At 47.5% G+C, this 23,785-nt stretch overlaps 1 protein-coding gene and 1 long non-coding RNA gene across 7 annotated transcripts in view; one reads left to right on the top strand and one right to left on the bottom strand.

Annotated features, from left to right (window-relative positions):
• ME3 (malic enzyme 3) overlaps nucleotides 1–23,785 on the top strand; it is a 188,374-nt gene that overhangs the window by 86,859 nt on the left and 77,730 nt on the right. For all 6 annotated transcript variants that reach the window (XM_081798983.1, XM_081798982.1, XM_031031114.2 and 3 more), the window contains one exon: nucleotides 71–220. In XM_081798983.1, the coding sequence (XP_081655109.1) occupies nucleotides 71–220 (150 nt within the window). The remainder of the gene's footprint in view (nucleotides 1–70; nucleotides 221–23,785) is intronic.
• On the bottom strand, nucleotides 2,791–22,239 carry LOC145716240 (uncharacterized). The gene is made up of 2 exons (XR_014138791.1): nucleotides 20,491–22,239; nucleotides 2,791–9,070 (listed from the first exon to the last, which is right to left on the bottom strand). It is a non-coding gene; the product is annotated as an uncharacterized LOC145716240 (long non-coding RNA).

The following is a 23,785-nucleotide window of genomic DNA, read 5'->3' as shown; positions in this document are numbered from 1 at the left end:
ATCAAGGGCCCTTAATGTTGCCACCTGTGGGGCTCCTGTGACCAGCTTGGTTCTTGTCTCCCTTCCCAAGGTACATCATTCTCATGACACTCCAGGACCGGAATGAGAAGCTGTTTTACCGAGTGCTGACGTCAGACGTGGAGAAATTCATGCCCATCGTGTACACTCCCACCGTGGGACTAGCCTGTCAGCACTACGGCCTGACCTTCCGCAGGCCCCGGTGAGCCGTCCAGGGGCATGGGCTCAGGGAGGGGCTGTCTCATAAAGGGGAACCAATTCTTTCCTCTGGCCTTGCTTGACTCTGGAGGCTATGCCTGACTGAGCCAAAGGCTCGACAAGACATTTGATTTTAAGCACTTGCTCAGGAAATTACCCCATACACAGAGAAATGAGCTGAAAGAGTATCTAGCAAGGGGAGAGCGGAGCTCCTCCACCTCCGGATGATAAATGCCCAACATGTTGTTCAAAGTTGGCCTGAGAGGTATTTCAGATTGTTTTTCTCTCATTATCCACCTACCTCCCACCTCCTGCTTTTCTGGGCATCTCCACAGTGCCGACAGCTCTTTTGCCAATTCAGGCCAATGAATAATGGAGTGTTGGATACCAAAGACTGAATTCTTTTGCTGACTCAAAGAACCAGTATTCATTCCTTCATTGGGGCTTGACTCAGATTCCACTTAAAATGTCATTTTATTAGGCAAAAATTTGGCACTACATTTTCTTTCAGAGCCAAAGAATTCGGGGTCAGTTTTCTAAAAAGATTGCTTGTTTTTTTTTCCATGATGAGTTCAGAAGATATATTTTTAAAAATATATAAAAAAGGAAAAATGGGAGTATTTTCCAAAAATCCTCAGTGCAAGGTGCCTGGTAATTATCAATACGTATTTCTAATGCTGACGATAAAAAAAAGTTGCTTGTGTTTATTATATGTTATGGGACATTGTTTTAGTCTGTGTTAGAACATGTAAAGATACAGTATACTGTGCAGAGATGTGTCATTTATGTTTCCATAGAATTTATAAATCTCCGTGTATAAATCATTTGCTATATGATGAACATGGAATCATGGATCTCGAACATCTTTTGTTAATTTGAAAAAGCTGTCTTCCAGTGCTGAAGCCAGCATTTGGGCTGAGCCTTGCAGGCTGAGCCCAGAGACTGATGCCGGTTCCCCTCCTTCCTTTTCTGGCCTCACATCACCCTTGGCAGAGGGCAGTGTGTCAGATCTCATCTTCTGGGGGCGGGGGATGTGCAGCTGTGGACACTGACACGGCCTCATCACTCAGAATAGCCATGCTCCTGCAGTCCTGTGGGGGGCGCTGCACCGGGGCCCGGGAGCAGTTCTGGTCTTCAACCTAGCTCTTTCAACAGGAAAGAGACTCCTTTTCTCTTACTCTCATTTGGAAACCAGTCCTGGCAGAGACCTTGGGAGCTGACAGTACCTTTCTGAAGGATGCAGGACCCTATTTACCTCCCAGTTCCTACTCAGAAATGATCCTCCCAGGCCCTCCCTCCTGCCCAGTGCAGGTCAGCTCATTTCCCTCCTCTGAGGCTGTCCGCAGCCTCCAAGGCTTAAAGAAACAAGTCCAGTATTTTGACAAAAGCAAGCCTGTCACAGCCCAGCTCCTACTCAGAAATCCCATGCCCTAGCTAATGCTGATCTGTTCCCCATGCCCAAGGACGCCTGGCACTCTGGCCCTCCGCCCCTTCACACATGTGGTCCTCTCTGCCTCCCACATCTGTGTGCTCTCCTCTCGTCATTCTCTGTCCATCAGAGTGGTGGCTAGCCATAAAGTCACCCAAGACTAGGCTTCTCTGCCGTCCCTGATCCCCCCAGGCTGAACTGCTCACACCCCCCTCAGGCTCCCTTGCAATTCATCACATACTTCTAGTCCATAGTTATATTTTTTGTGCTTCATGTTTTTAATTATGTGTATACCAGCCTCCTCTACCAGAACGCAGATCTCTTGAGGGGCTGGAAACACGTCAGATCCATTTGTGTGGATTAGGCCAGTACTTGGCAAGCACCTGACACTCTGATGAGAAAGTAGCATTGCATACTGACTAGGAAGAACTAGATCTTTGCCGTCGGCCCTGAGTTTTAGTCTCCTTGACCTTGGGCATGCTCCTTATCTTCTCTCAGCCTTAATTTCCACATTTATGAAATGCAGGGAATAGTACTACCTACTTCAAATATCATTGCGGGGGTAAAATGTGAGGCGTGGATAAGGGACCTGGCATAAATGTGAGTGTCGAATTGCCTTCAGTGACCATTACAGGAGGAAGGAAGAATTGCTAAATGTAGGGTCATATTATACATAGACGCTATTAAATTTTTAAAAAGAAAATTGAGTCACTGAACACTTAATGAACTCACACGTTCAACTATAGACACGATTTGGCTTTTCCAGAACCCGCTGTTTCCTGAAGTCCTTTAGCCATAGCTCACCGCCTCTACCGGCTTGCAGCTGAGATCCAGTGGGAATGCAAGGCCATCCCACTCCCAGGCTGTGTGGGAGCCCTTCTCCATAGACTCCATGGACTAGATTATAGATTCAGTTGTGGTTTCCACATGAACCAGTAATAGGGTCAGGATCCTGTATATACAGCAGGATTTGCCTCCAGAACCTACTCTAGAATCCAGGGAGCACATAAAACAGAACTTGAGTTCATGAACATCTATGGAGCAGCTACTACGTGCTGGGCATCATGAAATTCCTCCCAAAGAATGAAATAAGGTTCTTGACGTCAAGCAAATCCCCAGCATAGTGAGGAGCCAGGCAATAATGATAAAAGTTAAAAAAAATAAGAGATTTAATAGAGACAAAGAATTATAGGAGTACATGGGAGAGAGAAATTTATTTTCCCTCGGGGCAGTAGGAATGCTTCACAGAAGAGATGATATTTGAGCTGGTCCTGGAAGATTGACTAGAAATTCCATGGGTAAAGAAGGAGGAATGGCCATTCCAGGAAAGGGCTTGGTTTTGTAGGCTTTGTAGACACCTGTGTGGTGAGCTCACTTGGGTATCTCCCCATCTCCTGTGCCTGGGAAGGAGTGTGACGGGAGGGGAGGTAGGTTTTTACATCCATTGGCTTATAATGGATCCTCCCAGTGTCCTGTCAGGTTCATTTGGTAGCAGTATCTCCATTTCACAGATGGGGAAACTCCAGCCAGAGGAAAGGAACTTGTCCAAGAGCATAGTTGAGCAACTGTGATGTTAGAATTCTGACCACGAGAATCAGGGAAAGCCACACCAAAGACGTGACATTTGAGCTGGGCCATAAAAGACTAAAGTGAAGAATGGAGGCAAAAGTATTTGTTGATCCAGGCACACCCACCTTTCCCCTTGCTAGAATATAAGGCCTCTGGGACCTCGTCGTGGGTGAAATGGGAGAATAGAGAGACAGGAGAATTGGCCAGTGGCTCTGCCCAAAAAGAGGAAAGTGCTTGGTATCCTTCCCACCAGCCCAGGGGGTTGGAATCATGGGGAGCCGTGTCATTTGGGTTCAGGCCCCATTGGCAGTTCTTCGATGGGTCCGCAATGGAGAGGGACGTGGTGGCCGAGTGGGGGGTTCATATAGGTGGAAACAGGGCCCTGCCACCAACTTAAGCCCAGAGAACCAGGTCAGCCCTGAGTGGGTACAGTCAGAGTAGTATAGAAGCTGGACACATAGTATGGAAAACAAGCATGCCATCATCCCAGCAGGAGACCTGCAGTTGACCCAGAGCAGGAGAAAAGGGTAATAATCACGATGCATAACTGTTTGCTGAAGGCCAGGTACAATCCTAAGATCTTTATATGTATGAGCTCATTTAATTATCACAATCCCCCTAAGAGGTGGGTACTACTATCATCCCATTTGTAGATGGGAAAACTGAGGCACAGAGAAATGACTTGCCCAAAGTCACACAGCTCACCCCCAGCAAGGCCAGCACTCAAACCCATGCAGCATGAACCAGAATGTGGACAGGTACCACTGCACTCCACTGCCTGCTGTGGTCTGGGACTGGTCACATTTGGTGGGCATTTGGGGCTGGGTGCCCTTGCGGCTCCAGGAATGCTTGCTTGCCCAGAGCTCTTAAGGTGGGGATCACTAGATCCTGTTTCCTGAGCCTCTCTTGGGAGAGAATGATCCAGCCAGGTCCTGGGCCCCGGGCTGTGTGGGGCTGAGGCAGGCATAGGCAGACTGAACTGTATTCTTGGATTCTTCCCTCACACTCCTGGTACAGACTTCCCGCAGGTTTTGCACAAACCCTCCTTCAGATGATTACCCAATTAAACTATTTGACATGTGACATTCTGAGCTGTTGCTCCAGGTTTCCATTTGGCTGCTTTCCAGGTGTTGATTCCACACCTGCCTTGCTCTTGAATGAATTGAGAGTTTGGGCTCCACCTCAGCCCTGAGCTTCCTCTGAGGCCTGGCTTGGAGTGGCTTTATGGATTAGCATCTGAAAGGAGGACAGCCCCAAGGCCAAGAGGGAGAATGCTAGCTCCTTCTGGGTTTCTGAAATGATAAACACTCCTGCCAGGTTCCCAGGAACAATGGAGTCCTCTGTGAAAGGGCCTGCGCCCCTCCAAACTAACTAATTAGGTCCAGCTGATGCTAAAATTAAACTCCCAGCGTGCCTGGGGCTCTGCATCACCTCACAACCTTGAGGGAGATGCTTGACTATCTCAGGGGCACCTGAATATCCCCGGGCAGACAAACACAGCAGAAGGTTCTGGGCTCTGTGGAGCCTCCCCTGCCCCTTCCTGCCTCTCCCTTGGCACACCCTCTGTATGTGCCTCCATGGGCCATCAACCCTGCATAGCCTGGCTTGAAGCAATGGCCTTGAATGTTGTTAACATGTGACTCAGAAGAGGAGCAAGCCCCGAGTAAGGCCAGGCAGGAGTCCAAAATACAACTCAGCTAAGGAGGGGCTGCGGGGGTGTAGACTGCTGTCCAGTGAGAGGGAATACCCTCCCTTCCCCCAGGCACCTCCATCTTGACCAACCTGGTCAACCCTGGATCACAGGAACTGTCCACCTTGTGGGCATGTCGTAAAGGTCAAGTGAGCTAAATGTGTGTGAACGTGCTTTCTCCATTGTCCATTTCCTCCCAAGCTTAAACCTTGTCTTCACTTTCATCCTCTTGGGCTCTGAGAGATGTGCACATCCCTGGAACCCTAACATTTCCCAGCCTCTGTGTGGGAGTCCCACCTGTATGGGTGATGAGGGCTACGTTGTGGGTAGTAGGAGCATGGACTTTGAAGCCAGGCAGACTTGGCCTTGAATCCCAGTTTCCAATGACTTTTGATGATTTAGCACCCCCTCGGTCTCCTCATGTGTGAAATGGGAGTGATGCCCATTCATGTGGCTGCTTGTGAGGATTCAGGGAGATTCCATGTGTAAAGGGCCCAGCCCTCCTGAGAGATCCGCAGCTGTGACCTTCCCAAGCCACCAGCCCCAGGCTCTGTCATCTGACTCTGAGTCACCCTCCGCAAGAGTCTAAACTGTGACCTGGCGGAAGGCAGCTCTGTCCTCTAAAGTGCCACCATACTCTCTTGTTGGACGCAGACCTGAAATGATCTGTACTTGTGCCCACCAGGCAAACCTGTTGGCAGAGACAGGGGCAGACCTAGAGGCTGTGGTGAGTGGGAGAATCGAGGGTAGGAAGTGGACCTTGGCCTCACTGGGTGGAGACTCTGTGGAACACACCTGAAGTCAGGTTTGGATTTGGACAAAGCAGCCCTGGGCCCTGAACCAGGCTGTTGTGTTCCTTATCTGCAAACTCAGTGATATGTTTACGGGACAGTAATGGCTACCATCTATGGAATGCTTATGATGCTCGTGGCGGGCCCTCAGCTAGGTACTTCAGGTCCTTTATCCCTGAGCCCAGAGCAAAACTAAGGCTAACTTGTCTAAGACGGCACAGCTAACCAAGCGCCCGTTTCCTGTGCTTCTCCTGCATTCACAGTTGAGCTGTTTGTAGCCCTGGTCAAGGTGACACCTCAGAGATAAACATTTGCATGGCTGCCTTCATGTAAGTTCCCTTGCATGACTGGACTGCACACATGATGGACACACACACACTCTATCCCATGGTGGACAGAGCACTGGGGCTGGAGTCCAGAGGGAATGGGTCAGCTCCCCCATTAACCACATGACCTTGGAGCTTGGCTACTCTCCCTCCCCAAGCCCAGATCACAGGGACTGTCCACCTCGTGGGCATGTCGTAAAGGTCAGATGAGCTAAATGTGTGTGAATGTGCTTTCTCCATTGCCCAGTTCCTCCCAAGCTTCAAGGGATGTGACTTTTTCATTGCTTCTTCTCCTTCATCCCAACCGCCAAAAAGGGAGTGGTTAAGGCTCATACTCACCTCCTTGGGCTTCCTGCTTCCCCGTCACTATGTCTGTTAAGCCATTGCCTCATTTTGTTTTTGCTCCGAGGGTTGTGGGTTATTGTTAAGCTGCTTTTGTTTTTGAATCCCTACATGCTTTTTCTTTACTCTTTTATCCGTTTTGTTTTTACATTGGAACCTTTTTATCTTCAACCCTCTCTACCCACTTCCATCACCTCTCCCCACGTACAAACATCCCCACATGCCTCTGCTTCCCAAATGCTTACTGAAGCCATTTCGAACCCTACATGGGACCAGTGGGCACCAACATCTTGACTTAAAGCCCCTCTGGAAAACAAAGACAACCTTACATCAGCAAACGTCAGAAGAGCCCCGACACCCAGGGACAGCCTTTGAGCCCATCATCACGTGGACTCCAGCCCAGCGGTCAGCTGATTGGGACCAGATGCACACACTCCCAGCGTAATTGGGAGGCAGACAGAAAGTAAGGCTTAGTGTCATCAGACCGGTTGCCTCCTCCCCATCCTCAGAGCACCAAAGTGCTGATTCCTTGGGCCAAGCCTGTGCCCCATCCAGTTACACCAGGTTTCTCTGCCAACCTGTTTCAGCTGTGCCGCTGGAAAGGCTCCCTGGAGCAGAGCAAGGCCACGGTCTGCAGCTGGGTCTGCTTAGCGTCTCATCTGGCAGCCCTGGTGTGGTGCGTGGAGCACTGGGTGAGGAGTCGGGAGATGTAGTTTGGAGCCCTCACCCCCCGCTTCCTGGTTGACTCTGTAGGCAAGTCACTTAGCTCCTTAGTCTCAAGTCAAAGTGTGGAGTTGGACTGAATGGCTTCTGTGATCTCTTCCAGCTCCAACCACTTAGGATCTATTAACCCAAACTCTATAACCAAGTTAGGAAGGAGATCTTTAAATGAGCCACAGTCACATTATGTAGCTGAGCCTGTTTCCCCACCTGTAAAACAAAGAGGGTCAAGTTAGAGCTGTAGCTCTCAGTGACTGCCATGCATTAAAAGCATGGGGGAGCTTTAAGGCAGAATCCCCGCGGTGGGTCCCAGGCAGCTTTCCTTTTCAAAAGCTTGCCAGGGATTCTCATGGGCAGCCCGAGCCACAAACCACTGAGCTGGGTGATCCCTACAGTTTTTCCAGCTTGGAATTTCTGTGACTTTTGGGGTGGATAACCTGCCATCCCTATTTTCCAGGCCACCTCAGCCTGGCAGTGTATCGAAGATTAAGGTCATAATATAACAGAACCTCCATCTCCAGCTCACCCCTCAGCAAGCCTAACTGTTGAAGCTACTGCCAGGTTCCTTCGTGTCTCATTCACAGGATTAGTGGAGGGGAAGGTGGGAAGGAGTCCCCCGGGTGCTTCCTTCCTCCTCCCCCAGTTTCCTCCCGAAGCCTCGGTCACTGCACCGAAGTCCTCCCTCTCCCAAACTGCACACGCCTCCCATGTCAGCAGTTGATTAGACAGGAAAATGCATCAGACCGAAGATGACCGAGCATTTGAGTGAGCACATGACCAGCGTGGCCTGGCTCAATGTTGGAGTCCTTGTCAGGAATGTGATGGAAAAATGGGAGAAGTTCCGTAGGGAGAATTTTGCAATTAGGAAGAGAAATTAAGGCAAAAAGGATGCTGTGGTTTCGACTTTAGAGTCGGGTCGTGGTAGACCAAAAGCAGATGCCAGCTATGAAGGAAGAGAAGAAAAGGAAGTAAATAAACAGATCTGTGGAGAGAGAACAGGGTAGGTGGGAGCAAGAGGAAGATGTAGATGGAGGGAGTGCCGGTCCCTAGCTTTCCACTCCAGCTCCTGTTCACAAACTTACCATAAACTCTTTCCCCAGAGGTAACTTAAGTGAACGTCCACCTTAGGTCCCTCGAAGAGCCAAGCTGAAAAGGGGCTGTGAAATTAGATGGATCTGATTAGTGCCCTGATCCCCTTGTGAATTGGGTGGGTGGGGCGAACAGGTTAAACGTAGGGCATCACAGATTAGCGTGCTTTAGAATCACCCAGAGTCTCAGTAAGACGCAGATTTGAGGTGACCCGGATGTTGCTGGGGCAGGAACCACACTTTGAAAGCCATTGGATGAAAAGCTGGCGACAAGTTGCCCCCTGAAAACTTAATGGAGACCATCTGAAGGAAGCAGAAGGAGCAGATACTTCCAGGCCCCGCTGGGCGTTGGTAGCAAAAGCTAGGAGTCATGAGACGTAAGCTTTGATCCCAGTTTTAGAGTTTTAGCAGTGTGACTGTCAGTACATCACTCCCCATCTCTGGGCCTCCATGTGCTCATCTATAAAACGAGAGAATTTTATGGGGGGATCTCGGGGGTTCCTTGCAGTTCCAACCCTTATAGTCTGTAAGTGTCAAGCAGACTAGAGCACTATGGCTATACATTTGTCTCTGAGTGTCTGGCATTGAAGGCAGGAAGATGTAAATTAGATGAAAACACATACTTTTCATTTTCTGACAAGAAAAAGCTTGCAGGCTTATCTGCAGAAGTGTCATTTTGCTGAGAGCTCTGACTCACATACAGGCCCTTCCCAGGCAGACCAGCTGGGCCATCCAGGGTCTGTCATGGGTTCTTCCGTGCTTGGGAATTGTTGCTGGAAGAGAGCTAAGGAAGTGCCACGAGGAGTCCTTCCAAAGCATGAGGTGGTTCAGCACTTACTTGACACGAATGTCACATGAAGCAAGTTAAATGTGTCTGGATCCCACATCAGTGAAACACTCTGGAACAGAGAGATACAGAAGAGAGAAGGATCATTTACTCTTGTGTCTGAATTACACTGCTTTCCTTGCCTGAGGGAATTGGCTTTCTCTTTTGTAGAGGAAGTTTGAAGATTTACATTTAAAAAAAAGTGAGTTTATACTTAACTGCCTGTGATCTGCCTGGGACCTTAGCATCCAGAAGGAGCATCCTACTGTTTAGGGAGGACCATTCCGAGGAACCCCTCAGCCATCCATGAGTTTGGGTGTAGGAGCTGCAAGTGAAGGTGGGAAAGGTTGAGCCACCCCGCAAAGATGCAGAGATTCTATTTTTCTGCTCAAGCTGGAAGAAAATGAGCTTTATTAACTAGAACAGGATGTTCTGGGTTTGACTTCCTTTAGCCAAAAGCAGATTTCCCTGGCAATTTAAACAAACTGATTTTTGTTTCTTTTTTATCTGACGCTGTCCTTTTCCTCCTTTGTCCCTGGCAATCCCAGCCATGGTGATCAAAAGAATAGGCGTGGGAGAATTTCCTTACTGAGAAGGAAATACGTACATACAGGCAGGAGTTGAGTAGACCTTTCCTCAAATAACCTTGATCTCTCATTAACCTGTAAAATGCACGACAGATACTTCCTTGGGTTTGCTTATGCTAAGTTTAGTCCAAAGGGAATGGCTTCTGAAGAGATGCTGCCAACAGTGCAAATATTTTGAAAGGCTCCGGACTAGACGAAGAATAAAGGATCATTGGCATAGAATTTCTTGAAGAAGAGTGAATTTCTGCCTTGCCAGAAAAGAACTCCATCACCAGCTGGTAGAATCCTAAAATCCACTATTATAGTCAGATCCTTGGATTGGTTCATTGCACCTACAGGAGTCCCCTCAAATTTTCCATGTGCCCTGGAGGGGTAACATTGAAAACTTTATCAATGAACTGGTTTCTTAGAGACTAATATTAAACCAGAATTTCCTAAAACCATAGAGATTGTGGGCACCTGGGTGGCTCAAAGGGTTAAGCATCTGACTCTTGATTTTGGCTCAGGTCATGATCTCAGGGTCCTGGAATAGAGCCCTGAATCTGGCTCTGAGCTCAGCAGAGAGTCTGCTTGAGGATTTCTCTCCCTCTCCCTCCTCTGCCCATCCCCCCACCCCACTCTCTCTCTCAAATAAATAAATAAATAAATCTTAAACAAAAAAAGAGAGACTGGGAGTTAGGAAGGATAGGTTTTGTGTGAATGGGAGAGGGATGGGAAGGAATAGGTCAAGAAGATTCCGTCTGGGATGCTGCAGATGGAAACAAGGCTCCGGCATGGTGCCCCCGTGTTATCTCAACATTGTCCAGAGGTTACTGGAGGGGAACAAGTGAAAAAGCCAAAAGAACAAAAAATAATGTGAGTGGTGGAAGACGGACTTCTCCAGCTTGACAGCACTTATCAGATGAGCTCCTCTCCTAAACCCCAAGCTTCAGGAGGGAAATGAACTGTGGTTTGTTCTTCTCTGTGTCTCCCAAGGTGCTAAGCATAGTACCTGCAGGCACTTAACCAGAGAGAACACTTAAAGACTGTCTTCTGATTAGGTTTAACAAGCATTGATTAAGCACCATCTTTATGGTTGGCCACCATCAAGTACATGGAAGATCCAAATGGAATAAGATAGTTTATTCAAGGTCTCTGACCCTGAGGAGTTCACAAGACAGCTGAGAAGAGCATCTCCAAAGTAATATAAGCCAGTTAGTAAAGTGTGGTGGGGATTGTCTAGTTTACTCTGAAAGTATGCTGGTAATTCATTGTGGTGAGAAATCTCTCCACTGAATTGTTGGTTCTTGATCTTAACCTTAAAAAACGGATTTTGATTCCCCTTGGGAAGGTGGCCCAGTACAGTCCCTGGCATGCAAAGATTTAGTGGATGAGCTCCAAGCAGGAAGAACTGCATAAGTAAGACACGTGTCTGGAACAAGCCAGGAATCACAGACCCTCAGGACCGGGAATGCAGAAGACACCCCAGGTTGCCCCTTCCTCCTTCACAAAACCCTGGTCATGTTTTGTTTTGTTTTGTTTTGTCAGTGATCTTTCTTTCCCCAAATGGCCATGTGCTTTGAGGAAGTCTTAGTCTTTCCCAGCACCAAGCAATGGGTCCTAAATAATCCTGGCCAATCATAGTAAAGTCCTTTGGCCAGTGACAGTTCTGGACAAAGAGAGGGGATGGTAGTCTGCCCGAGGACTTCTGGGAAGATGTTTCTTGTCCCAAGAGAGCTCCTTCTTCCCAGGACATTTTCATGTCTGTGTGGGACGCATGGAACTGTGATGATCATCCTACAGTCATGAAGAAAACAGCCCAGGGACCAGGCCAGACTCAAATGGTAATGCAGGCAACCTGTGTCCTTGGTGACATTGTTGAGCCACTAAATAAACAAATCCTGGAGCTGCCTTCCCCTGGACTTCTTGTTATATGAAATGAAGTTCCTCTTTCCAGTCGGTTGAGTCAGTTTTGTGTTGCCTGCCGCTGAAAGCAGTGTCTCTTCCTGAGGGGATGCTTGAGTCACCTCTGTCACATAGCAGCAGCTCACGTTGGTTTATTCAGAACTTCCGATGCACCAGGCACTCTTCTAGGTGCTTCACCCATTTAGGCCCCACGGCATCTCTCTGTGGTAAGTAATACTATTAGGCCCATTTTCATGAAAAGGGAAACTGAGGCACTGCACGTTGAAGTAACTACAAAAGGTTACACGTCTAGTACACGGGAGAGCCGCTCAGGCTCCAGAGCATACACCCTCACTGCTGCCTGCGCGTCCTTCACGAGCCTCTTCCCTCTGGTGACTGAGTATGTCCGGCCGGAGGGCTCACCAGGCCTGGCCCGCGGCCCGTGCAGGGGGTGTGAGGAGCTCACGCCGCCGACGGGCTGGGGGAGGTAGGGCTGCTGTGAGGCGGAGGGCGGGGTTGGGATTCCATTAGTCCGAGATCATGGTGCACTTCTGAGTGGGGGACTGTAACAAAAGTGTTTTCCTAAAAGGATAATTCTTGAGGACTCAAGAGGAGAGGCCACAGGGCACTGTTGTCTTTATGGAAGCACCAGGAGAGCAGAGGCAGAGAGGCTCCTAGATGTGGAGATGAAGGTGAGGAAGAGGACCCTGCAGCTCTCGGACGCTGGTGGATGGGGCGGTGAAGGGAGAACTGTCGGATCCGAGGGTGTCGGGGCATAATGGCGTCATGGAAAGTTGAGATGGGCTCCAGAAATGGACGCTCAAGCTGGGTGACGACCACCACCTCCGCTGCCTTTCACTGAGTGGCCAGTACGGTGACGATCATGGTACCTTTATTGTCTCTGACTCTCACAAGCCCTGAGAGGTCAGAAGCCATGATTGTCCCCATGTCACACAGGTTCGGAGGTCATGGGGGACTTGCCTAGAGCCATTGGGCTAGTGAGTGGCAGGGTTCAAACCCAAGTCCGTCCTATTCCAACGCCTCCCCCTCCTTCCTCATTAGAACTCCTTCTCATCCTGCATTGCTGAAACTTGGCATTTCTGAATCACGGGTCCACAAATAATTCACACCCCCTGCCCCCAAACAACAGGGGCAAAGCCAACACGTTCCGTAGACTGAGTGGCATCCGAGGCAGGTGTCTGCAGGAGCCCCACGTGCGTCAGCTCGGCCTGAGTCCGCTGGGCGGTACCGTGTCACGGTGCCCTGTTAGAGCACAGCAGGGAGAGAGCCAGAGCTTGCACCTTGGCAGGTCCTGCACACCTTTTAGGCAGGCAGCAAGGACACGCCAAACGCTTCATGGCTCCTGCCCCCATGACCCTCCTTGAGCTGGTGTCGGGATAGTAGATGACTCCAATTTTAGAAGCACAGATGTTACCTGTGTGCCACCGGCAGCCCATTCCCCAAAAATCCCAGCCAGCACTCCACTCTGGGTTCCGAGACAGGCGGAGGCACTGGCCTCTTAAGAGGACTTTGAAAAGAGTTGCCACCTCTTCAGGAAGCCGCAGCTGGAGCCCTGTCTGTGAGGAGGCGGAACTGATTAGCTCTGAAGCCAGCCTGGGCTCTGTCTGCGATGCTGTAGGTTCACCTCCCTGTGCAGCTATACACAGTGAGAGGGTCCTGCAGCTGGACATCAACCAGCTCAAACAAAGGCCCAGGGGTACAAGTCAGGGGAAATGGTAGGACTAGAACTCAGGTCTAGAGATAGATGTCCCCCCATCATTTGAATCAAGCTTAATTCATAATTATTACTTATATGTATAAAGTAGTTTGAAGTTTTAGAATGAATTAACATACAGTCCCACCAGCTGCTCTGTGAAACAGGGCAGCCCCTTTCACTTGAGGAAATGGGGGATTCCTAAGGTTGACTTCCCTAGGCTGTACAAATAGTAAGAGGTAGAACTGAACTGTTTCTATTTGCCATCCAGGACTCTTCCCACTTCTGGATGGTAAGCTTGTGATGGGCAGGAGCCATGTGTGTTTAGCTCACCATTAGACACCCAGCACCCAGCACAGAGCCTGGCATATGGCCTTGTTGGATGGAAGGAAGGTGTATGGAGGATCAACAGAATAGGAGCAGTGATAGAAGAAACTTGCAGTCTCATTTTCCTGATGACTTCTAATAGAATCCTAGATGAGGGGCGCCTGACTGAGGGGCTCAGTCAGCTAAGCATCTGACTCTTGGTTTTGGCTCAGGTCATGATCTCAGGGTTGTGGGATCGAACCCCCAATCATGGGTCTCCCCACTCAGCAGGGAGTCTGCTTGTCCCTCTCCCTCTGCCCCTCCCCCTATGCTCTTTCTCTCTAAAATAAATAAATCTTCAAAAAAAAAAAGAATCCTAGATGAGTGAGATTCTATTGCTAATGACTCCTTAAAAACAAAGATCTTTAACTCTATTAATTTTGTTTAAAATGCTTAGTGTCTTAAAATTTAACATTAATGTAAAAGATTATTTGATTCCTTTAAGAATCTTCAGCAGGTAGGCCTTCCAGGACCTGGGACAGAGTAGCGCTCAATAAGTGCCAGGCTAAGTGTTTCTGGAATTTAATAGAATGTAAAAGCTAAGCTGGGGAGATAAAAGTAATTGCAGAGTTTCTATGTTACTGGGATGATTAAAGAATAGAATTTATCCCCTTCTTTGCAAAATAACTTTATCCACCAATCTAGGCCTATCAGTTGGGAAGAAATCAAAAGCTAGAGTGGAATGTGGGGCGCCTGGGTGCCTCAGTTGGCTAAATGTCTGCCTTTGGCTCAGGTCATGATCCGAGGGTCCCAGGATGGAGACCTGTGTCTGGCTCCCTGCTCAGGGGGCAGCCTGCTTCTCCTTCTGCCCCTCCCCCCTTTTCATGCTTGCACACTCTAGCACACTCTCTCTCTAGCGTGCGCTCTCTCAAATAAATAAATAAAATCTTAAAAAAAAAAAAGAATGGAATGCAATTATGACCTACATTTCCAGAATCTTGGGTTCCAGAGGATTAATAACCATGTCCAGTCCTCATCACAAATGCGATACAGTAGGTTTCACTTTCTGGCCAATGCGGGCTCCCCTGCAGGAGCCAGTCAGCACTTCCTGTGTGCAGCCTGGGCAGGGATGGAGATGTCAGGTTGTCATGGTAACGTTTCTACTGACCCAAAGAACAGATGCAGCCGGAGTGAACCTCCTTTAATCAAATGGGGGTGGGAGGAACAGAGTGGTGAGGAACAGAGAAACTTTTTTCTTTCTAGACAAAGATGGTGCAGGAAATTTGAATTTGAGTAATAGGAGAACACACTTAGGTAAGGTGCTGGCTAGAATAATTAAGATAAATACGCAATTAAGTTATTCTGATTATCAGACTGGGAGGTAAAACCTCTACGGAGGCCGGTGGTTTAAGACTTCTATAAAAGTCCACTTACTACAAATTACAGCCTCCAACTTTCTTTCCCAAGATTCTGATTCACTGTGTCAGGAGTGGGGCCCAAGGATCTCCATTGTGAAATTTCCCACAGCTCATTGTCCCCCCCAGGAAGTTTATTATGAAGTACACTGGCATCTTATGGACCCTATTTTCATAAACTCTGCTCTGGGTAAACACAGAGCATCAGAAATCAAGTTGGAGCAGACTCAGCTGTTCTCACCTGATGGGAAAACTTAGGGAAAATAAAGGCTCTTTCCTACTTAGTCCTAATTTAAAAACAAAACAATAATAAGCTACTTTAGTTAATATAGTGCACTTTCTTTTAACCTTACATTTTGCCAAATGCTTCATTAATTGACAGAAACCAGGAGTTTTCCCTTTGTCTGATGCCCTCACCCCGGGCCTGACTCCCACCTACCCTTTAAAACCCAGCCCTGATATCTTCATCTCTTGCCACCTCCTTTGTCACTCTCCTCCCTCCCTCACGGCAGAATGTTTTGCTCCTCCATCTGTGCACAGTGGCTTCTGCTAATACTCTGTTAATGAACTTATTACATTATTATTCAGTGGTTATTTACAGATCTGCTTTATCAGGCAGGGAGGTTATCAGACCATGTGTCTTAACTCATCTCTGTGTCTTTGTCCTTTCCCTTTCTGTCACTCCTGGCATGGCAGTTCCCTATATTGAATGAATGAATGCATATGAGCCCCATAAAGGCAGGAATTTTTGCCTGTTTTGTTAATTGAAATAAATATCCCAAGTGCCTAGAACAGTGCTTGTTACATAGGGGGGTCTAATAAGTAATTGTTGAAATAGTTCATGAATGAGTGCTTCACCTCACACAAGCCAATAGAAAAGAAAGACTGGGGGACGCCTGGATGGCTCAGTTGTTAAGCATCTGCCTTCGGTTCAGGTCGTGATCCCAGGGTCCTGGGATCAAGCCCCGCATCGGGCTCCCTGCTCAGCGGGAAGCCTGCTTCTCCCTCTGCCTGCCACTCTCCCTGCTTGTGCACTCTCTTTCTCTCCCTCTCTGACAAATAAAATCTGAAGGAAGGAAGGAAGGAAAAGAAAGGAAGGAAGGAAGGAAGACAGACAGACAGACTGGACCTGCTATGTTTTTCAGCATAACAGTAAAAATTATTCATAGTGTCATCAATATTATCACAGTCTCCTGAACAGATGAAGATCCCCATTAGATATTTCTGTCATCTAATAGTTTGGGGTTTTATTGCAAGCATATAGCTCATACCTACATAAATCAGATCAAGTCAGCTTTTCTTAGCCTTACTCATTACATTCTTCTACTAATAGTAAGCCTGGGATGCAAAGGATTCCCTAGGCTAGTTTACATGGAATAATAGGAAAAATAGCTTCCATGTATTGAGCACTGACCAAATGTGCCAGGCATTGTACTTTTTTCTGTATAGTTTTTCTTTTAATTGTCATATATAACTTTATTAGAAACGTTTCATTATCCCTATTTTACAGATGAGGAAACTGAGGCTCAAAGGTAGTCATTTGTCAAGGTCACTGAGCTACTAACCAGAAGACTTGAGACTGGAGTCTATGTCTGTCTGAGCCTCTGCTCTTGAGCTTCACAGTAACACTGGTGTTTTGAGTTGAGTGGATCCAGTTGGGACTTACTTCTAACCAGAGAAGTATGCATCTTTCCCCAGTCATTTCAAAGTAAATACTTTCTTGTCCTTGAACATTCATGATCTTGGTTTTTCTGAGACTTCTTCCTTTAAAGACATTTATGGTTGGGAGGCTACACTCGGTCAGTAGGACAAGTCAAGTCAGATGTCTCCCCACCCCCCATCCCATTACTCCTGATGAGTGGCCCTTTCAGACATTTGGTTCCAGGCACTTAAACTGTCTCTTACATGTGCTTCCAGGGGTCAGGGTCCCTGAGGTTTGTACAAATGTTTTCCCAGTGAACTTTTGTCCTCTTGAAAACTGCATTCTGTTCTCCTTTATTAAATTCCAGCTTTCATGACTAATATGCGCTGATAGCTCTAGAAACGTTTATATAATAAATGAAAGTGGGCAGAGTCTTCCGCTTACAAATTGCTTCAAGATAGGATGCAGATGCCTGCTCATAGAATTGTCTCGTAAATGCTAGCATAAAATGGATGCAAGCTTTTGCAATTTCAGCTCATCCTTGGCCTAGGGGCTGATGTGTTTCAGTGGATCTTGATGGGGTTCTGAGCTCCTAGGCCATTTCTCAAAGGCCACAGAAATGTTTGACTCAGTGGGAAAAACTTTGTGTGACTACTTCTCAAACCTGCTTTGGAAAAACAAACACATAGGATGTTTTTTGCCTCCCTATCTTGCACATACCTGTAAATAAGCAGCCCACTGGCAGGGCCTCTGAGTCAGAGGAATAGCAATTTCAGACTCTCAGGTTTGATGATTATTTGCTTGGATAAATCAAAAGTTCATGTTAGAACAGAGTCATGTTCCAAAACGCATACTGCCCAGAGACCCAGATTAACTAGCGTGCTTCTAGACGGCAGGAAGATGTTTGTTTGTTTTGTAAAGTGGAGGCATGTGTGGGTCTGTGCCATGTTCACGACCATAAAAGAAAGTGAAGAGTGTTAAGTGTGACTTCTCAGGAAAAAGGGGCCCTGAAGCCTCTGTGATTATTATTTTTGGAGGAGTAAATATTTCAGTAGAAAAAGAAACTCCTTTGTACCAACTCTGAGTTTTCTTGGCACATTTTAGTATTTTCAAGTAACAGCTGAAACCACATTAACCTTCCCTGTTCTAATTGGAAGCATCTGTGAATTGTAAAATTAGAATTTTTCGATTCTGCACTGATTTGCTATTTGGACAGGGGTGTCCGTTTCAGCTGAAATTTCCATCTATGGGATGGTTTTATTTTTCCCTCCTGATTATAAATTGTCTAGTCAGCCAATGATGTGATGGAGATACGAGGCACTCTTCATCAGTTTTTCCATGTATGCGTGCTTTTTAAATGAAAACCACACTTTCTTCTTCAGCTATTTGTACATCTTATCAGGATCCTTTTGGTTCAAAGAGAACAGATGGAGAAGTTCCCCCAATCCTTGGAATGTGACTCGAACAATTTTCTCCTGCCAAAAAGCATTCATAATCAATGACACCCGAGCAATATCTGAGATTTGCAAATTCTGGGAAGAAAATATAGAAAAATAATTAGAAAGTTACTCCTGTTTTTTTCTGCTAATAGAAGCCTGTATCCTAAGGGGCTTTGTGTTTTACAAATATCTCCTCAAACCAATGAGAGACCTGAGGGCACAGTGCCTTCTCGCCCACTTGCCTGTACTACTTAGGCTACTTGGCTCCGGGGTCCTACCTCGTCTCACCCAGCCTCAGTATTCTCATGTGTGAATGGGAACCACACCTGCCTCCCAGATCTGCGGCGATGAGTAAAGGCTGTAGCATCTGTAAAATGTGCCCAGTGGGAGTGTCTGAGTCCGTTCAGTCAGCTATCACAAAATACCACAGACTGGGTGGCTGTAAACCACAGAAACTTCTTTCTCATGGTGCTGGAGGCTGGAAGCGTGAGATCAGAGTGCTGGCCTAGCTGGGTGAGGGCTCTCCTGGGTGGCAGATTTCTCCTTATCCTCACATGGCAAAAGGAGCCCGGGAGGCTTCTCCAGGACCTCTTCTAAGACACTAATCCCTTTTCTGAGGGCTCCATCCTTATGACCTCATCACCTCCCAGAGGCCCCACCTCCTAATACCATACAATGGGCACTAGGATTTCAACATATGAATGTAGGGGAGGGGGGACACATTCCGAGCATAGCAGGAGCTAAATAAATTTTGGCTTTCTTTCTTTCCTACTTTCTACACACGGTGACGGAGGTAAAAATGATGAGTTACCTGAGGCCAAGGATCAGACTTGCCAGGAGGCAAGACCAGCCTGAGGTTGGTGGGTCTACCACTGTTAAAGCTTCATCCTTTGTCTGGGTTCAACACCATCTCTGCAGCCTGTGGCACAAAGCTGTCGACCTTTCCTGAAGGTTGAGAGAGCAAAAGACTGGGTGATTATAGCCACTTCACAGGTGCTCTGTGTCTTTCACCAGGTTAAAATTAATGACATCACAGAGAAAGGATTCAAAATGAAGGCACCAGAGAGATAAGCTTGACTTTGCATAGTAGACACCCCACAAGTGTCTTTGAGTATTGAATTTAATAGACTGGACCTGCAGATCAGTACGTTTTTGAAAGTGAAAAGGAAAACAAATAATAATTGTGCCAAGACACAGGCAAACCAGAATATGTAGTCAACCTGTCTGTGAACCATGGTTCAAAATTCAGCGTCTCTTGGAGGGGAGTTGATATTCATTCCTTTGGTAAATATTTGTTAGGTTCCAACTTAAGATTTACTTGAGAGACTACTTTGCCAGCAACATTGTATTATTTTATTTAATGTGCACACAAACTCAGTAAGATGATTTAATTATTAAATTAATGATTAATTAGAGTTCCGTTTAAATAATAAGCAACTAATACTGAGGTTAAGTAATTTGCCAAAGTTGCCCAGCAAGTAAGGTTTGGTTAGAGCTGGGATTTGAACTGGGGTCTGTCTAGCTCCAAATCTGTGCTCTTGCTGCTATTCCATGGATTTCTTTCTTCCTCCTCCTCCTCCTTCTTCTTCTTCTCCTTTCTTATGCTATAAAAATTTATGAAAACTCCATCTTGGTTTTATCATGTGTTTTTATTACTCAGTTTCTCCTTTTGTACCTACTTGTTATGAACTACAGAATTGGTGTCACCAATTCATTGTCTTTTCTCATGTCTTTGCGTCCTTGCAGATAACAACTTGGAAAGTGCAGAGCTTGCTAGATTATGTTGTGGAATTCTAGATTTTTAGAGGTTATCTCATCTGCCTTCTACATTTTTCAGAGGGGGAAACAGACTCAGAGAGGTCTGGTAATTTCCTCGAATTCACAAAGCTAGATAGAGTAGTGGAAACACTAGCACCCTTGTCCTGGCCGCTCCAGTTCCACCTTCAGGGAAGGAGAGAAAGGAAGAGATCATCTTTTTGGAAATCCCTTTCTGAAGGGGATAAAGTGTCCATAGGGCTGTATTAGGGGACCCGTGGAAATCAGTGGAAATGGTGGATTTGGTCTCTGCCCTTCTGAGGCTTCAAGTCTGCTTGGGGAAGATCATCCCACAGCAGCAAGAGGGAGGAAAATGGGGCAGTGGAACCAAAGGGCCCTAGACTGGGGGCTCCAGGCCCAGCCCTGCAGCTCTCTCTCAGCTCCCTCTCTCAGCCATCCTAGGCCTGCTTGTTCTGTGGTTCTTCCCATCTTCTAGCAATGTCTCAGTTATACCCCAGTGTACTTTTTTTTCCTGGTCTGCCTCCATCAGAAAACCCCACTGGATCAGAGGTAAGGTCTCATCCATCCTTGTTTCCCATGTGCCCAGCACAATGCGTGGTGCAAAGCAGAATGCATGGAGCCCGTGAAGGGGCAAGGCAGTTGTTAACCTCCAGCATAAGAGATCCAGGAAGCCCAGCCCACTCCGAGGTCCCCCTGAAGGAGTCACAGGGACAGGTGTCTCGGTCCTCACCTTTATGCCTAACTCCAAGGACAGGAACACTCCACATCACTTGTCATCTGGGAGGCCTCCACGGGGCTTTGTAACATCCCACCTAGAGGGAGACAGAATGCAAACAGGATGTGCTGTTCAAGGTATAGGAAATTAGCTAGGGTTGGTCAGTGGGTTAAAATAATCAAAATGTTCCTCAAGATAGAAAATAAAAACAAAGAAGGATCGTGAGCGGCCTACCACGAACAGATCCCTTACTTCAGCCACACTCCCTGAGGACAGTTGACAGAAGCAGGGAAGAATATGATTTTTGAGTTCCTCCCAGGCAGGGCTGGCTTCCTCACCTTGGCCTCAGGCTGGGCTGCTGCTGGGCTGCAGAGGCCTGAGGACTTCTCAGACCTACCTCTGCCGCTGTGCTGCTGAACCCTACCTGTAGCTTCTTGCTCTATTTCAGAGGATGGCTCTCCTTCCTGCCCAAAACGTGTCTGTCCTGGCAAAAACGTGTGCGCTGGTGGTTTTGTGGCAACAGGGAGCCTTTGTTCCAGAGGTGAACGTGTCCGCCCCTCCTCCTGAGCCCGGCCTTGGTGGTTTGCCTAATGTCACGAGCCCTTTTTAATTAAGTCCTCCTTTTGTGGTGGACTCGGTGCCAAGAAACCTAAATGAATGTTGTCTATTGGAGTGGATTTTGCTAGGCTCCCCCACCCCGTTCTATTTTAGGAAACTTCTGAGGGTCACTCCTCTGCAGGCAGAGATAAGGGTTAAGAGTCTTTTTCTCAAGAAATAACATTCTCCTAAGTGAACGTTATCTTGGCTTTTCTTTCTCTTCTGTCTCACTGAATTCTAACATTCCAGAGGATTTTTCTGGCTCCTGATGGAAACTGGAGATAGTGATGTAATTGACAGGCCTTTGTTGGATGGAGGAAACTTCACCTGCACTTGCCCTTGCAGCATGCCAACAGACTCGAGCTCTCAGGGCTGTACAGGGAAGGAGTCTTGGTCGCCACCGCTTGTGGCTCCTGCGCGGAAGCTGGCGTGTCGGTACATTCGCTTCCTAAAGCTGCTGTAATAAAATAGCACCAACGGGGGCCTTAGAACAACAGGAATTTCTTGTCTCACAGTTCTGGAGGCCAGAAGTGTGAAATAAAGGTGTCGACAGAGCTGTGCATGCTCTGAAATCTGTAGGGGAGGCTCTTCCATCTCCCGTTGTTTGCCAGCGACCCTTGACATCCCTCGGCTCATAGATGCATCAGTGCGGTCTCCCCTTGATCACCCTGGTCATTTTCTCCTTGGGTGTCCCACCTCTTGTTATGAGGACACTAGTCACGTTGGATCAGGGTCCTCCTGTGACCTCAACTTAATGATGGCTGCCAGCACCCTATTTCCAAATAAGGTCACAAGTACCGTGGCTTAGGATTTCCATATATCTTGTGGGGGAAACACAAGTCAACCTATAACTATTGGCTTGGAGTTTTTCTCACCTGGAAAATACCTGGCTATATTCTCAGCTTTTAGCCTAAGTCATCAATATCAGCTGCCACTGACAGAGTACTTCTCACAGGCCAAGCACTCTGCAGTGCACCTTTACAAATTACTTCATTTAATCCTCACAGAAGGACTTTGAGGCAGGTATTACTATCTGCCCCGTTTATAACTGAGAAAATAAAGGCTGAGAGCTGCCTCATTTCGGCATCCACATTCTGAGCCACTCAGCATACCCAGCTGTCTTGCTTTTGGGGTACCTATTGGGTGCCTGGTGCCGTGCTAGGCCTGGGGCGGGGTGGGGTGGGGGACAGCAGTGAGTGAGACAGATGTTGTCCTGACCACAGAGAACATTCAGTCCAGTGAAAAGAGATACACATTAAAGACATGATTTCCTAAATGACAGGTACTAACTCGCCCTGCCATAGCGCCGTTTCCAGACAGGAATTCTTTTTCTCTGCTGTCACTGTCCGAGATCCATTGTAGGAACAGGACTGCTGAGACCAAGAGCACTGAGAAGTCCCGAAGAGCAGGAGGGCCCTCACCTCTGCTCAACCAGAGCTCCGACATTTTGTCTTACCTCATGGGCATCTCGGAGAGGTTTTGTTGAACGAGTGTACCCTGACTGGGTTACACTGCAGAACAAACAACCCTAAAAATCTCAACCCTTAAAGCAAACCGTATTCTGTGCTGCTGCATCATGTCCGTTGTGGGTCAGCTGGGACTTGTTCTTTCTGTCTTCCTCCCTCCGGGACCGGGCTCCTGAAGTGGCCTCATCTGGAACCGTACAGGTTGGCGTGGCGAGGAGAAAGAGAAGATAGTGACTCACACCCTGGCCCTGAAACATTTGCACCCCAAGGTGTCATGTAAACTCTGTTGCAGGGTGAACAGCCTGTCACAAATACGCCTATCAGGCCACATGCTGTAAGTACAGGAAAGAGAGCTGGTGTTCAATGCAGTTTTGTTACGCATCAATCCATTCCCTTCCCCATCTGCACATTTATCCCAAAGCTCCATGCAGGAGGGGGTCGCCCCGCTTCTCTGGCCACTCCTTCTTAGCTCGGCCAGTGGGTCCTGCTGTCCCGGCATCAGCTAAGAGAAAATCTGGGTTCTGTTTCTAGAAACTGAAGTCAGAAAGTCCAAATTGGTGAAGGTCATAAATCAGGGGGACAGTGATCAGTGTTCACCAACTGTTCTCAGCAGGGGTCCCCCCCTTAAACAGCAAACCTCCCAACTCCATGTATAATACAATGTTAAGTATAGATATTTTATTTACTCATAACTTTTCAAGAATAGGCTGTATGTTATGTAGAGCAGGGCATGTATTCAGATAAGCCCCGGATTCCAGAGGTTGGCAGCTGGCCATATTCACTATAGGTATTTTTTCTTCCCTCAAGTTCCAAAATTGTTTCCTTGAAGTAAACAGGAAAAACTTGGGGAAGTCATCAATAGCCAAAGTTATTTCTGTTTTTTTCCTGTTCCACTGAATGACTATTAGCAGCGAGAGAGTCCCCGGAGTGCCTCTGTCCTAGTGCCTCTGTCTTTGCCCCACCAGGCATGGTGAAGGACACTCCGTTCCAACTACTCAGAGGAGTCATTAGCCTTTATGAATGTTCGGGTTACATTAGCTCACCGCAGGATGTTCAGTGCCTTGGGATCCCCCAGGGCAGCCTATAACTCACTCAAAAGCTGGAAATGCCTCTGCGTCTCAGCCCAAGGCTTCCTGGAGCTTCTCACCTTCCTGCTTCCTGTCATGCCTCGGAGCAGGATGATAACATCACACCAGCTGTCAAAGGCAATGCTTTACAGGGCATCACTCATTTCGGGGGGTTCTGGG

This window comes from Leptonychotes weddellii, chromosome 11 (assembly GCF_054177405.1).
Source record: "Leptonychotes weddellii isolate Sample4059 chromosome 11, ASM5417740v2, whole genome shotgun sequence".
Taxonomy (NCBI): domain Eukaryota; kingdom Metazoa; phylum Chordata; class Mammalia; order Carnivora; family Phocidae; genus Leptonychotes; species Leptonychotes weddellii.
This window is presented reverse-complemented; position numbering and strand designations above follow the sequence as displayed.